Consider the following 15,393-nt stretch of genomic DNA (forward strand, 5'->3'; position numbering starts at 1 on the left):
CAATGCGAACTCTGAAACGAGACGTGTTCCGATAGCTGGGACCTTGATTGCACGTTCGTGAAAATCCTAACTCCAATTTCGACAGGTTGCAGGCCGAGTGCACCTGGCTGTGCATATGCGTTGTGGCACCTACAGTTGTTTTCAAACAAAGAGAGGGAGTTGAAACAAAGTAGTCAGCTGATTCGAGATGCATCTTTGGTGGGAGACTCTGCTACGAAGGCTTAAATAGCACCGCGTGGAGTTCTGCACTTCAGTGCCAGCCAGCGTCACCTGAAACACTCTCGTTTCGATATCTCTCCCCTTACCTTCTGAGAGTTCTTCAAGTGCGGGGAAAAACAGAAAATCGCAGGAATCTCGCAGCTTCGTGAAAGATCGAGGACACGACGATCTCGTCTCAGACGCGATCGGTTCATCGATGTTCTCAGAAGCCAACGTTTCTCCGTTGTTTTCTCGATAAACATACCGACAACATTTGCGACGACAACGCTAGAAGTTCGCATTAGACGCGATAGTTTCAGGCAACAAGTATCTCGTCGGAAAAGTGCGTTTCAAGCGTTCTTTGTGTACGATCAAAAGGTTGCGTCCCGAAACATGATTGTTTTTTAATGCGCGAGGAAGAAGTGGAGAGAATCAAGGGTGCTATCGATACTTCGAGGAAGAAACCATAAAAGCGTGTACTTGATCACTGTGCAACGAGTTCGACAGTGATTAGACAACTTTGAAGAGATTCAGTGATCGTTCGATTCCGAATAAACAGAATTTCTAGACGAGTTCCTTGCTTTCGTTTAAAACTCTACAAAGATTTCTCCACGTCCGTCGTACATAATCAAACGTAGAAGAGATGAGACCACCCGCGTACAATGGTGACGATGTGCAACAGATTTCTCAGGAGCAAGGAGAGAGGAACGTGGCTATGGCTGTTTGCGTCCAGTTGGCGGGCCGGGCGATAATTAGGGTAGTTTCCCGGTGCGAAGAAGCGCAGGACAATTGTAATCTAGGTGGGTCAAATCTATCATCGTATGATTTCCTATCTTTGATGACGTTCTAATCTGTTTCGCCTTCTAACATCGACAAAGTTTCGACTTGCTCGTTGGATTTTCGAATGTAAAACAATAAATCTGCAGAAAAACTTGATCTTTGAACCTTTTCTGATAGAAAAATAAAAATAACTCTTTTAAGAGAAAAACGCATAGTTTTTTTTTAGAAAAATATGAAAAACTATTAATAAAAGAGCAGACAGAAAGTAGTATTTTTCTTTACTAGCGTTGACTCGAGAAACTACTTCGCTAACGTAGAATTGGTTAGCGAAACGTAATTGTTTACTTCGCGTTTGATACTTTCTACGCTACGATATCTTTCCGCCTTTGAGGTATTACACTTTCGCTCGGCTGAGAATTTCATTTGGGGAAAGAAAACGCGCTGGAATATTCGTCGAGTAATATTCGCGTTTCCATGATTCTCTAAAAATTAGATCAAAATGTTCTTCTCGATTTATACTTACTGTACGATCGATGAATAAAAACGCTATGATCGTTTCACGAAACAGAGAACAATTCGCATAATGGACTGCGCACTTTTCCTCGTGTATATGATAATAAAAGCTCAGATAAGATATCGGATAATGCTAAAATTGTATATGTTTTTTTAGAAAAGTATACTCAGACTAATTCCTTATCACCTCCACGCTCACGTTTGTTCAAATCCGGTCTAGTGGATTATTTCTTAATCGATTTCACTGAAAATTTTTGCTTGTACATGTACTTGCAGTTAAGCACGAACTGTATATCGCAGATCGGATAAATCGTAAATCTTATGCAGGTTGTTTAAGTTCGCTAGCTGTTTGTAACGCATGGCCCGATCTCCTACTGGTATAATCGACTCGCAACAGTACATTTGCCGGTAATGTAATTTGCTCGACTCCCTATTGCACTCAAACATCGCAAATAATCTTCTTAACGTGTGCAAAATCGTGAAAGCAACTTGATGTTCGCTTATAACATGAACTAAATTGTTTACATGATAAATATGGAATCGAAAAGAAATTGTTCCATCGCAATATAATTTCGATCTTTTTGCCTCCGCAGGAGGCATTATCAATAAATTGCGAACGATTGAATAATAAATTAATAGACGTCGTGTCGTATCGAGCGACCTTAGAACTCGCTTGGTTAGAGTTTAGAGGACTAATATAGTTGGCAACTCGATACGCGTTTCTAGCCGGCCTTGATTCGTTGTTTCGACTGACCCGTAACCGTAACGAGCTCGATTTTCAAACTACCGTGACAAACTAGGTTCACCAGTACGCTAATGTCTTCCGCGTCGATACTTACTTTTCAAACCACCGTATAGATCATGCGACTCGCTTCCTGATTAAACCTGGAAGTAAGAACGAGTCTCAGTCCTCGCCTTATCTGCTTATTCGGATAGATTTGAGACCTTCCTCAATGTCGCCTCATCCAAGTTTGTCTCGAATCGGTCTGTATCGGGTGTTACCTTATCTCTTCGTTGTTTCTTTGTTTGTTAATTATTTTAGGCGCACTCTTATAATGCCTTAATTACGTTCTTTTTCTCTTAGCTCTATCGTGATTAAGAACATTACTGTCAAGCCGTCAAAAGTAAATACGAGATTTCTAATCGGTAACTGGCGAAAGTCTTGAAGCGGAGAAAATGAGAGCGAGAGGTACTTGGCAGCCACGTTCAAGGAGTCACTCTACGTCCGAATGCGCATTTCTGTAACAACACTTGTAGCGATACTTGAGAAAAATTGTTTTGACAAGAAACATCGGAGCAACAACCAGAAGTGATGTAATTTATTATAGTCAGCACTGAATTGTGTTATCAAGAATTTCTTTGTCATTTAAGAGCTCATTCTAATTCTATTTCTTTAAGTTCGGCATAAGATAATTAAAAGTATCTTTTTATTCTACTCTATATAAATGTCTTTCATCTTTACCGACATAGTATTACTACTCGAAAATGCAAAAGAGATGTTATAACGTTAGCTCGTTAGGTGATAGGGATATCTAATGTTAGTATGATGCATTAGGCAAGCATACGTAACAGGTGGTCGTGTTCTTTGCTGCGGTAGCGGCTCGTGCATCAATTCGAATAAAAGTGAAATGCTCGCTCCGGCTTCTAGCATAGATAATTGGTTGGATAAACATTGCGTTACACAACTCTTGTATCCGGTCTTTGTTCCTTAAGCTATCCAACCATCGATCCGAACACGTTGCAAATTTTGTCTTTATGAACGAAGCTTAAAATAATACGATTACATCGTGTACCGTATAACTGCAGTACTAATACAAACATTTTTATGATGTCCGAGCAGTTATGTTTCCTTTGCAATTTTTTTATTTTTTTACAATACTTTGTATTGTATTTTAACTATATTAATAAACAATTTTAAGTTTGTAAACACTTAAATATTGGCTATTGATATTATTGTACGATATATGGATGACTCAACTTGTGAGTCAACAGTCGGCCAACAGGAAGATCTATTGTACGTTTTGGAGGCATTTGTGCATACGAAAGGTCAATCTCGGAATAGTGAACCGCTACGAGGCCCTGGCAAAGTAAATGCTCGCGCTTTGCATGTCGCACGAGAGTCGTTTCTTCTTTCTGATCTTTTTACATGTATCCACGACAAAGTGTTAATGAACTACTAAGCTGTTACGTCATCATGTTATTTTCATTGTTGTCCCATTATTTTTTAATACATTCATTATTTGAATGTGCAATTTCTGCTCATTGTCTTCTTTCAATAAAACTAGAATTTCATCTTTCAAATTTTTTGTCATATGGATCCGACAATAAAAAATCGGGCTTACCGATGCATGCAAACTTAGTTAACTCGTAGCGTTATTTGTCCAAAGTATAAAACTTGTGCTTGAATAAGTGAGTCAGCTTGCAGTTTTATCACTCGACCTGAACCCTGTTCCGTAAAAAATATTTACATTAGTGAGCGTATTATGAATATTTAATAAATGCGTATGATTGAAATAGACTTATTTCATAAGAAATCGAAGAATTATTAGTTTTTATGTGAACAGCATTATTTTTTCATATGTAAAACATGGACGATACTGTATATTTTCATAGCCATGAGATAAAATACGAGTGTATACACCTTGTACGCTATATGAATACAGGTACGCGAGGCGCCACCATGTATGGAAACGTAACCTTAAATGGTAGCTTGCCACCAAAGCCATTTACTACTTTATAGCAAAAAGTCATCGCCACTGTCAATACAAACAGTAAAACATAGTCAGGTAGTTGACTCAGTTAATAGCGTTGAAAATCTTTTCGTTTGAAATATAATAAAAGACGAAATTGTGTTTGAAAGTTTGAAACAGATAATGATGTTAAAAAATAAGTACGAACGAAATATAGTTTCGTTGTAGCGAAGTTTTCAAATGTTCGATACTGTACCTATAAATCAATTCATGAAGTAATGTATAATATTTTATCTCGTACGATGTTAAGTATCGTGAACTATAAATATATTGTTTCGGTAATAAAATTAATCGGCTTAAGTCGTACATAAGCATTTGCAATAATATAAATCATAAAAATATTACTTGACGCGAAACAGAAGAAGGCATAACAAAATCAGAACTAAACGCGCAAGCGCCCGAAAAATGGCGACAAGATTTTCTAGCGCAATATCGAACAAGCGAGTGTCCCGCATCTATTTTCACATCGCTAAAACGCTTCTAAAATTTGTTTTTGTCTTATTAAAATTCAAATTAGATAACAATAAATTTAAATTTCAATCATTAAGAAAATATGATACTACGAATATCAGAATGTATCAGACATTTTACATTATCGTCATTGATTTCCACGTCACAATATTACAGCACGAATTTCCGGAAAGTAAAGTGAATGCCAAGGTCATCAAACGCGTGCTATTTATTTCTGAAATTCGTCGAAAATAAATGTTTCATATAAAGGTGGCGAGACGTCTAACTTGAGTCAGTTTGCCTCAGCAAGATGGCGAACGCCGTCACGAGAGTAGTGTTGCGCTGCGAGGATGCACAAGAAACTAACAACCTTGGTAAATTGTACTTTGTAAAATATTAAAAAAATCGTTTTCATAGACTGTCAAAATCACGATTCTCGCAAACATTTAAGACTAGTCTGTTTAAATTAATTGTCATTGTAGATACTTTAATTTAGTTCGTGACCTAGTTTTCGCTGCTACAGGTGCATCGCGGGTTTTATAAAAAATTGTATGTGTTTATCCAAGCTTTTCACGTTTTCAATATAATTTCTATGTGCTTAATCAGATTAGATTCGATCTGTAACTTCGAAAGTAAGAAACAATAATTGAAAAGTGTGCAAACTGCTATTGTTATCGTCGTGGAATATTGATACACTGACCTAGTTCGACAGCTGATCTGTCAAGAACACAATACGGCCGGGCGCAATATCTTCGTGCTCCAGTTGTGAAAATTGAACACATCACTATTTTTTATGACATGTAGTTCAAATATATGTGTGTAATACATAGAATATATATGTTTAATATAACGTTAATAATGTCTTGTTTGTATAACTGTTGATGTGTTTAATTTGATCAGATATATATTTCGGAAAATATTTTTTTTCATGTATGAAACAAAGTAATTACGTAACACTTTTTAATGTTACCATTTTATATTTTTCAGATCTGTCAGAATGCCAACTAATGCAGGTACCTGATGCAGTTTATCATTTAATGAGACACACAGAGTTAAAAAGATGTAATCTGTCAGGGAATGTGATAACAAAAATTCCACCAAAATTTGCAGTCAAGTTCTCTCTGATTACTGGTAAGTTGATTAATACTTGTTTTTAATTAAATATTCGTACTGTTAATTTCTTTTTCGTCTCTGTTATTATCTTGTTTTCGATAATTAAAGAAAATTTTATCTCTTTTTTTCTATTTAAGCTGAAAGGTATCACTGTAATACAAATTCAAACACGTAATCGTTTCTAGAACTGAACCTGAGTCATAATCAAATGAGTAAGCTACCAGAAGAACTTGCTGAATTGCAAGCTTTAGAAAGGTTGGATATATCGCATAATACATTCATTGCTTTGCCACCCGTTACATGTCGGATACCGCAACTCAAGCGGCTTCTTGCTAACAACAATTCAATCATTGGTAAGCATTACTTACTTTGTTACATAAAGGATATTCAAATGATTCAGTTATCGATATTATTGGTAATTTTGATAATTTTATTTTTCTAGACATAGACGTTGAAAGACTCAGGCACGCTCCCGCGTTGGAATTTATCGATCTTCAAGCCAATCCATTAACGGCCAGGATGCACGATCTTCTAAGTACTTTAACTCGAATTAAAATTGAACTGACCCCTCGACAAGTCGAAGAATGGGAGGACCTCACTATTTGAAGTGAATCCATAGTTCAAAGAAAACAATAATATCTGCCAAAGCAGCTGATCGTCGAATAATCGTTCTACATGGACGTAGTTTGCTTCCATTACTATTGACTGAGATTGTTCAAAAGTTCGCAGATTGTTACGCGAATTCCGAACAAAAGCAAGTATTTTGTACAGTGACAAAAAAAGCACATGACTGATCGATAACAGGTGTGATGATATGCGGCAAGAATCATCAGGAAATGGAACTCTCTCCAGTTGATGTTTCTTATAATCTGTACTTAAGGATAGACTTGCCGCGTACCTGGAACTTTCTTCATTGATCTCGTGGATAGCGATTGATTGTCACTTCTTTTACTCTCGTTTTGTACCGTGTGGATTTTTTTAGATATTATTATGCTGCTCGCTCATTTGGCCCGCGGAATGCTGTGATCCATGTATGTGTAACATCGCGAGCTGCCGATTCAATTTACTACCATATTTTTACTAACTCCAAATAAGTATCCTGTACATTTAAGATATGTTTTATTATTTTTTATGCGTGGACTTGACACACTGCGACATATTATGTAATAAATCGAACGACTGCCAATATATAGGCGATCTATTACTGACATTTTCGCCATAAATCGATCAATACTTTTGATTTTATAAAACATTGAAAAGAAAAAGAAGAGAATGAGAAGTATAAATCCAATGTACCGATTAGAATATACAAAAATTCATTATTTTCTTTTGTTTAGATACGTGTCTTATGGACTGGTAAGAATTTACAGGAACAATTGTATTTAATTTATATAAACGATATGTACATTAAACTGTATTATGTATTAATTGTAATGTAGCTCTGTGTATATGCACAACAGGTATCAGAATGTATTGCTCTGTATTTCTGATCTAGTCAATTGTCCGCGAAATGTTACAATATACTTTAAGAAACACAGTTCTCCTTTATTTTTCCTTCTAACTCACTTTCTTTCTAATGGTGAAAAGGATGTTAAGGAGTAATAGATGGATACGTTGGATTTGCACACTAGTGTCTCAAACCACGTTATATTGGTTTAGTAGCTATATTTTTTCAATATTAATAATAATAATAATAATAATAATTAATAATAATTAAACGTATAATGAGTCACGGAGTTAATTATCTACAATACTTGTTCATGAATATAAAATCACAAAATATACATAGAATGGACGCGCAATTGAATGTTAAGAATTAAGGTAGACATACGGATCTCGTTCTTTTTTCTATCGTTATCTAATAATTTTCTCATTACACTTTCATCAAGTGATACAGCCTATCAAGGATCGATATTCAAGCGAAAAGTATTGCGACTGACTTTTCATTGAAATCGATAACCGCACGCGAAAATACTGTTGACTTTCGCAAAAATCTTACACCTCGCATTCTGACAACTAATGATAAATTTAAAAAATATCGCGCGAAGACACGTACTGCATGCTTATTCTTGGTTGCTCAGAAAATGCAGTGAAACATATAATCGTATGTCAGGGGGTAAAGAAATTACAGCGAATGAATAGGCAGCAGTAATTGCGGCTCAAGAAAGAGCTATTGATCTTTGTTTAATTTCGTGTACTTGCGTACCTTATATACCGAAGCTATACTTTAATGAGTGATTATAGTTTATATATCTATATGTATATATATACATATTTATTTATTTATTTATATTTATATATATACATATACATATACATATTTTTAATACGCGAGCATATATACGACTACACGATTTCGATACATCGCAATCGAATCTAGGACGAATCTAGGCTTTGTAACTGCGAAGCTAAGAATTCCTTCCAGCATCGAAATAGAGGCATTTTTTCAAACAAAAATGTTAACACCACCATTTCGTACTTATATCTGCAATGGAACCAAATGTATCGCTTCGCAGGATACACATCGAATCTGGCACTCACACACGTACCATTCATTTCGTTCTTCCTCCCATATCCCTTGCAATATGTACAGAAATATATTCTAACTAAATTCACATCCAGGCAATATCATAAACAAAACTTAACCGACCAATCTTCGGAATCTACTTGCTGTACAGAGCACCACCTAATCACCTTCCTGTTGCATTAAAAAGAAAAAAGAAGAACAGAAAAAACGAACGTCAATTAATAAACTTACTAAAGAACAATAGAAGATAAAAAATAATTCAAAAATAATTGTAAAGAAGCGACATCACATTTCTATCATCGGCTAAAGCAAGAAACAGACATATATATATATGTGTGTGCCATAAAACAAATAATGCATTTTCCCCATTTTTATAATATATATAAGATTTAAATAAGAATTAAATTTAAAAGCACTATAGTATTTATCAGTTTCTTGAACTTCGGCAGAGATAGTGTGAATTCGTCTGTGAGTTGCCTACTTTACAACTGAGTTAATAAAAAAAAGCACATAAAAACTCGTGCAATTACAACGACCGTAATTTTTATCCGTGATGTGTAGGCGGAGCACATGTTATATATATATATATATGTGTGTGTGTATGTATGTGTATTATACGACAGGTATTTACTTTCATTAATGAAGTTGCAAATTATTTACTTGTGTATATCTAAATTACAGAGACGCGTTTCCAGAATCATCCAAGTGATCAGGGTGCTTTTATCATTTTTCTTCAAAAAATGTATCGTACTTTGCAAATATTGAACGTGTACAATGAAACCTCCTTAAAACGGTTGGGCATAACATCATTCTAAGTAATTGTACGATCTTAACTATACTATTTAGTACTAAGTGAGTTCAGCTTGTCGATCACTTTTGTATAAAAGAAGCTAGATCTTAAAAGTGAAATTTAATTTCTCTTTGTTCTCTCTTGTTCGATAAACTGATGGAAGCTAGAGGGAAATGTGTTGGGCATAATTGACTGAACCTTCGACAACCAAAGTCATAAGATTCTTCCAAAAATCAGAACATTGGCACATAATAATTTTTATTTATACGACATAACCGACATTTAGGCCCATGATTTGACCAGAGTATATGCTGAAACCTTGTGCCATTCAACCAACACAAAACCCTTAACAACACTCTCATTGCTATTTTTAATCGTTCAATGTACCATATTGAACTCATAGTATGAATAACCTTGAAACTTCCTCATTTCACAATTGTTTAACGTTCTAAAAGAAGTGGCTAAGTGTTATAGAGATGACACTCTATGTAAGATGTAGGTACAAAGCCCTCGATTGGTTGTGAAATGCGACGCACACGCGTCCATCCATCCCCTTGATCTAATTCAATCATGTATAATTCTTCTCCATCGTACATCGGTATTGAACCTTCGCTAGTCGCTAAAAATATAATTTTCAATTCATATACATATTTTTTGGATTATTAACAGAAATAAATTAAGAATACTTTGGTAAAGTTGTTGGATGCATCGTGTACGTACCATCGAAAGGATAAAGAGCCCTACACGTTCCCAATGGCGGTTGAGCATCAATTTCATCAACGTAATATTCTTCTCCGCCACTACCAGGAAGGGATGTCCTCGATTCTCCAAGACCAGATTCCGGGCTATTCGTGGAACTGTGCATCAGTACCGTAAAGCGAAAAGCGTGTCTAATTGGTCTAGTTAAAAATTCTAATCTGTATTTATACCGATTCAAAAACTCATTATTATCACAACGACTCGACTTAACAAAAAGGAAGTCTTTCACGGTAGATCCTAAATTAATTTCGTAATATGACCCGATATAGAATTGATAGAATTCGAAATGAGAATTAGTTAATTAAAACTTACCCGTGCGTCGGCTGCGGCGTACCCGGAGCACTTTTCTTGTGTATTGGTTGATTAGCGTTCGCATTGCTTACACTCGAATCAGACGCCGATCTTGACAGACTTTCCTCTCCTCCTGAATGACTGGATCTTCTTGAACTTAACGGCCTTGTTGCGGAACCATTACTAGTCGGTTTTCGTGGTGCTTGACTCGGACTAGAAATTTTAGATTATACAACTTACACTATGAACTAAGTAGATCGTGAAAAGAGTCTATGAAATTCTGCAAGGTCACCTGGATAAACTGACACCGGCGCGCATTGCTTCTTCGAAATAACCTTGGAACTTTGCCAATTCTGCACCGAGTTTATCTAGTTTGTTGCTCGATTGATTCAATTGTCCTTCTATGCTCATCGGATCACCTAATGCAGGATTTTGTTCGTATACGCCTTTCATCTTCATCAAGCCGTCCCTAGCTGCGGTTTCTTGCTGAATTTTTGCTTGTATTTCATCCAGCCTTTGCTGTAATCTCTTCTTGCGTTGATTCGGAGGTAGATCGCTGCAGTCCTCCTTTGCACCGTCGCCATATCCAGGCACATTATTCTGGAATGTTTCAATTTAAGTATCCAAGTTTCAAAGGTGAATGTTAGCAAAATATTTAATGAATTACGATGGAAAACAAGAGAGAAGAAAGCACGCGATTATCATATATATGATAGTAGAGTTAATTCTACGTTACTAATGAAGAGTTAATATATACAAATTCAACAACGTTTTATATTATGCGTCACTTTCACGAGCATACTTAGAGCTGGACAAAATATCAATGAAATAAAAAAAATATACATAAAGGCGAGTATTCTGTGGTCAATCATCAAAACCGTGGGACTCTGTGAATAAGGACTGTCGTACAATAGACAATGACAACAGTAAAGAAATAGACAGACCTTCAAAGCTATGCCCACCTCGATCAACTTCTGTTGTTCGCATGAAACAAATTCCAAAAGCGTATCATTCAGCGAATGAATCGGAAAAACGGGGCTCAGGCGATAGCGTTGAGTAAAAACTCAGTAAAGAAAATATCATGGACATTACATATTCCGTAATACGCAAAGTGGCATTTACTGTTTCAACGATGTCTGAGTTTGTACTCGGCCAACAAGACACATCTAACAAACGTACGTAATTACTGATATATATCTCGATGCAGAACAAAATGCTGATGTTACACAGTGGCAGGCGAGCAAGCGATTTGTAGTGTACTTACTAAGTACAATAGTATCCAAATTCATAGTCCACGGGTGATTGGAAACAAGAGACCACACAGGCAGATCGAACCATCCACCAAATTAATAAAAAGTACAGAAGAAAGATAAGTTATGCTGGCTACGCGAAAATTAACACGATACTATTTTAAATTATCGTTCGAACTAGATAGAATGAACGTTATATCCCTATTCCATCCCTTTAGCCTTAAAGATCGCACGAAATAAAAAGGAAATTTTAAACGAATAATAACATCGCTAAAAATTAACGGAAAACACGATTATTTAGAAAACTAAAAATTACACGAATCACTCATGCTGCAAAAGATCTGTGTGCGTATTTCAGGCCTGTTGATAGATAATTATGCGAATATGAGCATCGAATAAGGTAATTACAAAAAGATAAAGAATATTTCGTGCATATTGTAACTATCTTTCGTTCTTACTTTCGACGTTTTTACACTTTTGAAGAGAGAAAGAGTAAAAAACGTGAACAATGCTCGAATCACAAACATACTTATGACACAAATAAAAACTACACTGGTGGAATCGCTATGAACAACATTTACCTTATTGCTACTGAATATGCCGAACAGACCAACCCTCTTCTTGATTTTACTACCGGAAACGGTACCCTTCGCTGTCAGGTGATGATTGTGTATCGGCTGCATCACGGGTTGTGACAACTGACTATTGCTGTCATACGTTTTAGCCACGGAAAGGTCTTCGAACGGAAAATCTCCCGGAGGCTGGAAGCCGCTTTTGTAACGTTCGATTACCAATAGCGTGTCTTTTTTCTCATTGATCTCGTTTGCCGCTTTCTCGATACCGTCTAAACACTGAGCGATTATCGGAGCCACTGCTCGTTCTATTTCTACAGACTTTAGCATGTAGTTTCGCATGTTTTTTATTCTCTTTTCATCGAGTTCCTACAACAAGATATATAGAGCGTTGAAATCGTGTACATCTTCAAAGAATAGGAATTCTGGATTCCAGACGGATAAATAACAGATCAAACAATGTCGTATACCTGCAGGTGTTGAAACACTTCTGGCATAGCCGTGTGATAATGCAGCGTCTGCATGTCGTTTGTTTTCTGCAACTGATTCGCGTACTCGGTTTTCGCTTCTTCACTCTGCTGAGTTTTTAAGGTCATGTTCATCCTCTGCTTTTCGACCTGAGCATAAAATAAACCATACAGAGTTCACAGATTATTACCACGCAACTTGTATTCCTCGACAAGTATCCACGGATCGATATTCGCTTAGAGTTTTATGTTAAAAGCTACTCGGCCAAGTTAATTCGAAATTTCTCAGGTGCAAAAGTGAAACGAGGATCAAAACCATCCACCTACTTCCGCTCTCGAGAGATTTAAATCAGCATCTGCCCTTTGATAATTTTCCACTGCTCTTTCCGCCTCGCGGAAAGCTTTCTCGTAAGCCTTCCTAGCACGCTCCAGATTCCCAATCTGACCGGTCAGGTTCGCCATTAATCTGGCGCCTTCTTGAAGGTGCTTTTTACGGTCTTCCTTGAAGTCCTTCACGAGAATATTCAATTCCCTTAACACGTTTGCCTGTAGATTCTCTGCGATTACTTCCCTCTGTCCTGCCTGATCGTTTACCTCGTTCAACTCCATTTTGAACGCTCGACATGGACTATACCTGCGGTCAAAGTTCATACATCGTCTCGTATTTAATTATACGACGCAAGGTCATAAATCTTCTGGTTTACGTAAATGAATATGACGCAGAACGAACCGCAGCATGAAAAGAAACAAGCCTATGAGCGCAGTAACGAGCCAGTTACTGACTACAACTTATAATGCAATCTACCCACGCCCTCAGATAAGAGATTAGCTACTGTTTTCTGTCATGCCACGCATGGAATATCAAAGGCGCTCGAGAATTTTTCTTTACTTTCAGGCGCCGCGTTTGCATTCTAATCGAAAGTCTAGGAAGCATTCGTAACTCTTAAGAATTGCAAGACGTACGCGATCAGTTGCGAGATCAATCCTGACTACGAGGAATAAATATCGAGGATTGACGTTCACGAAATAACTAAGAATATAAAAAGATGGGCCGAATGCCAGATAGTAAAGTCGCTTTGGAAAAACACAGGAAATATATTCTTTACCGGATCATTTATCTCTGACTGAGAACGACCTACTAAAATATAATCTACATGCCAAGAAGAAGAGAAATAAGACAGAAAAAGTAGGCAGAATGTATTTTACAGTAGGAATTATTTTGAAGCATTATTCATGTCGAGGAACATTACTACGGAGCGTGGATCCGGTATTACGCCTCTGAGTTGGCTCATACTTACTGATAATCCTCCTCCTCCTTCTTCTTGGGTTGATAGCTCTTCACGAGACGTCTGAAATCAGAAACGAAACAAGATTGCCGATCACGTGTAATAGTCAAGCCGAAGACAACGTACGAAGAAGAAACCTAACGTCTCCTGCTAAGGAAATAATTTATCTTTGGTTCGTGTGAAAGATTAAAAAAAAAAAGATCCTACGTTTAAACAACGTCGGTCCTTTTCTAGTTATTTGTGGTTTAAAGATATTTTCAAACGGACGCCTTTGGAACTGAGCACAGATCGTAACGTTGTTGATAGCAACGCGAAGATTAGAATTTCCATAATAGCGTAAGGAAAAAGAAATCTCGTTGAGCATTATAAAACCGCGCGACAAAACGATGATGAAGCTCGTGTTTCACGTAGAACAATAAAGCTGGACGTTTTCCAGAATTCCATGCTCAGATTGCGTTTAGTCATTCGTGCAGCAAGAAATAACTACGGCCGAGTCATTCTAATTTGAACACTCGGGCGACGAGCGAGCGATAAATGTGTGTCGGCCACCAAATGCATTATCATCCGGAAGTTGACGTGTCCTTGATACCAGATCAACCATACGGTTTATCGGACTTCAACGTGCCGCGAAACCGGAAAACGGTTCGTGAAAACGGCCGATGATTTCTAAAATACCAAGAAACGGGAACCGTAAATTAGGAGGCAAGTCCAAGTATGTACGTGCGCGTGTCGGATCGGAAAAGCTATTTTCGATTCCTCTTGAATTCCCCTTCGTAGGTCTGGGTCACTGTTCAAAAATTGGGAAAGTTATTTTCAAGTCGATCCCCGGTATCCTTTGCCCAGATCTAGAGATCGTTATTCAAAAGCTTGACGGAAATACATTCCAAGTAATTTACGTTTCGATATCGAGGGTCTAGGTCGGTAGCTAAGAAAGAGTCGATAAAGCTGCTTTGGACACAAGTGAACTCTTTTACGTTCGAATTACTGAGATAGAAGAAAAGGGACTTGACAAGCTATTTCTGTCTTACGATTCTCGGGCTCTTTTTTCTAGATCTGGGTTAGTATCCGATAATTCGTCGTACATTGCACCGAACTTCTCTAACTAACCGAGAAACTCGAAGAAATTAAGTGCGCTAGATTTAAAGAATATAACCGTATTTTGCAGAGTGTTCGGAATGCTTTTAATGAAAATCAACGGTGCATCGAGGGAAACTGCCACGCGGTAAAACGGTACTCCATTTGTACGAGTAACACGAGCATGTATCGTAGAAATTACGGCGCATTAAGGCGAGGAACGTGCCCGTGATAATTTATATGCAGTGGAACGAACGTGCCTTGGATAGATGTGTGACGAGCACGCGGAATCATTCTCTACACTTCATATGCGTCAACTGATTAAGGGACACCGATAACGTTCGTCGCAATTAAACCCTGCCAAATTCAAAAGAAATCGCGCTACCTCTGTAGCTAAAATCCAATCGTTTCTTCTTAAAAAATGCGACAAATAACGTTGGCTTTATTAGTCGATATTTTCTTTTGTTATTAAGTTATTTTTTATTAAATCAGGTAGATATTATATAAACCAGTTTATATTATACCGGTAGAGAGGAGAAAATAAGCTGCTTTCGAGACACCAGATAGAACAAA

General features: G+C 37.1%; 2 protein-coding genes across 7 annotated transcripts in view; one reads left to right on the top strand and one right to left on the bottom strand.

Annotated features, from left to right (window-relative positions):
- The first annotated feature begins 234 nt into the window (after positions 1–234).
- On the top strand, positions 235–7,341 carry LOC100748971 (leucine-rich repeat-containing protein 20). Of its 2 annotated transcripts, none has more exons than XM_003490835.4 (4): positions 235–998; positions 5,679–5,822; positions 5,990–6,157; positions 6,247–7,341. In XM_003490835.4, exons 1-4 carry the CDS (start codon positions 842–844, stop codon positions 6,408–6,410), a joined length of 633 nt encoding a protein of 210 aa, XP_003490883.1. In that variant the 5' UTR covers positions 235–841; the 3' UTR covers positions 6,411–7,341. The 2 variants fall into 2 exon arrangements, with proteins under 2 accessions (XP_003490883.1, XP_012243045.1); XM_012387622.3 differs by lacking the exon at positions 235–998 and adding an exon at positions 4,678–5,065.
- A 167-nt stretch (positions 7,342–7,508) lies between these two features.
- LOC100749091 (formin-binding protein 1-like) overlaps positions 7,509–15,393 on the bottom strand; it is a 31,496-nt gene continuing 23,611 nt past the window's right edge. Inside the window, exons 3-11 of one of the 5 annotated variants that reach the window (XM_033321669.1) lie at positions 13,759–13,809; positions 12,788–13,094; positions 12,464–12,610; positions 12,003–12,362; positions 11,134–11,145; positions 10,464–10,771; positions 10,193–10,384; positions 9,842–9,978; positions 7,509–9,740 (exon numbers count right to left, since the gene is read on the bottom strand). In XM_033321669.1, coding sequence (XP_033177560.1) covers positions 9,583–9,740; positions 9,842–9,978; positions 10,193–10,384; positions 10,464–10,771; positions 11,134–11,145; positions 12,003–12,362; positions 12,464–12,610; positions 12,788–13,094; positions 13,759–13,809 — 1,672 coding nt within the window. In that variant the 3' untranslated portion in view covers positions 7,509–9,582. Of the gene's footprint in view, positions 9,741–9,841; positions 9,979–10,192; positions 10,385–10,463; positions 10,772–11,115; positions 11,146–12,002; positions 12,363–12,463; positions 12,611–12,787; positions 13,095–13,758; positions 13,810–15,393 lie in introns of all 5 variants that reach the window. The other 4 variants (XM_012387620.3, XM_012387619.3, XM_012387621.3 and 1 more) reach the window with 4 other exon arrangements.

Source organism: Bombus impatiens, unplaced genomic scaffold (assembly GCF_000188095.3).
Source record: "Bombus impatiens unplaced genomic scaffold, BIMP_2.2 scf_0478, whole genome shotgun sequence".
Lineage (NCBI taxonomy): Eukaryota > Metazoa > Arthropoda > Insecta > Hymenoptera > Apidae > Bombus > Bombus impatiens.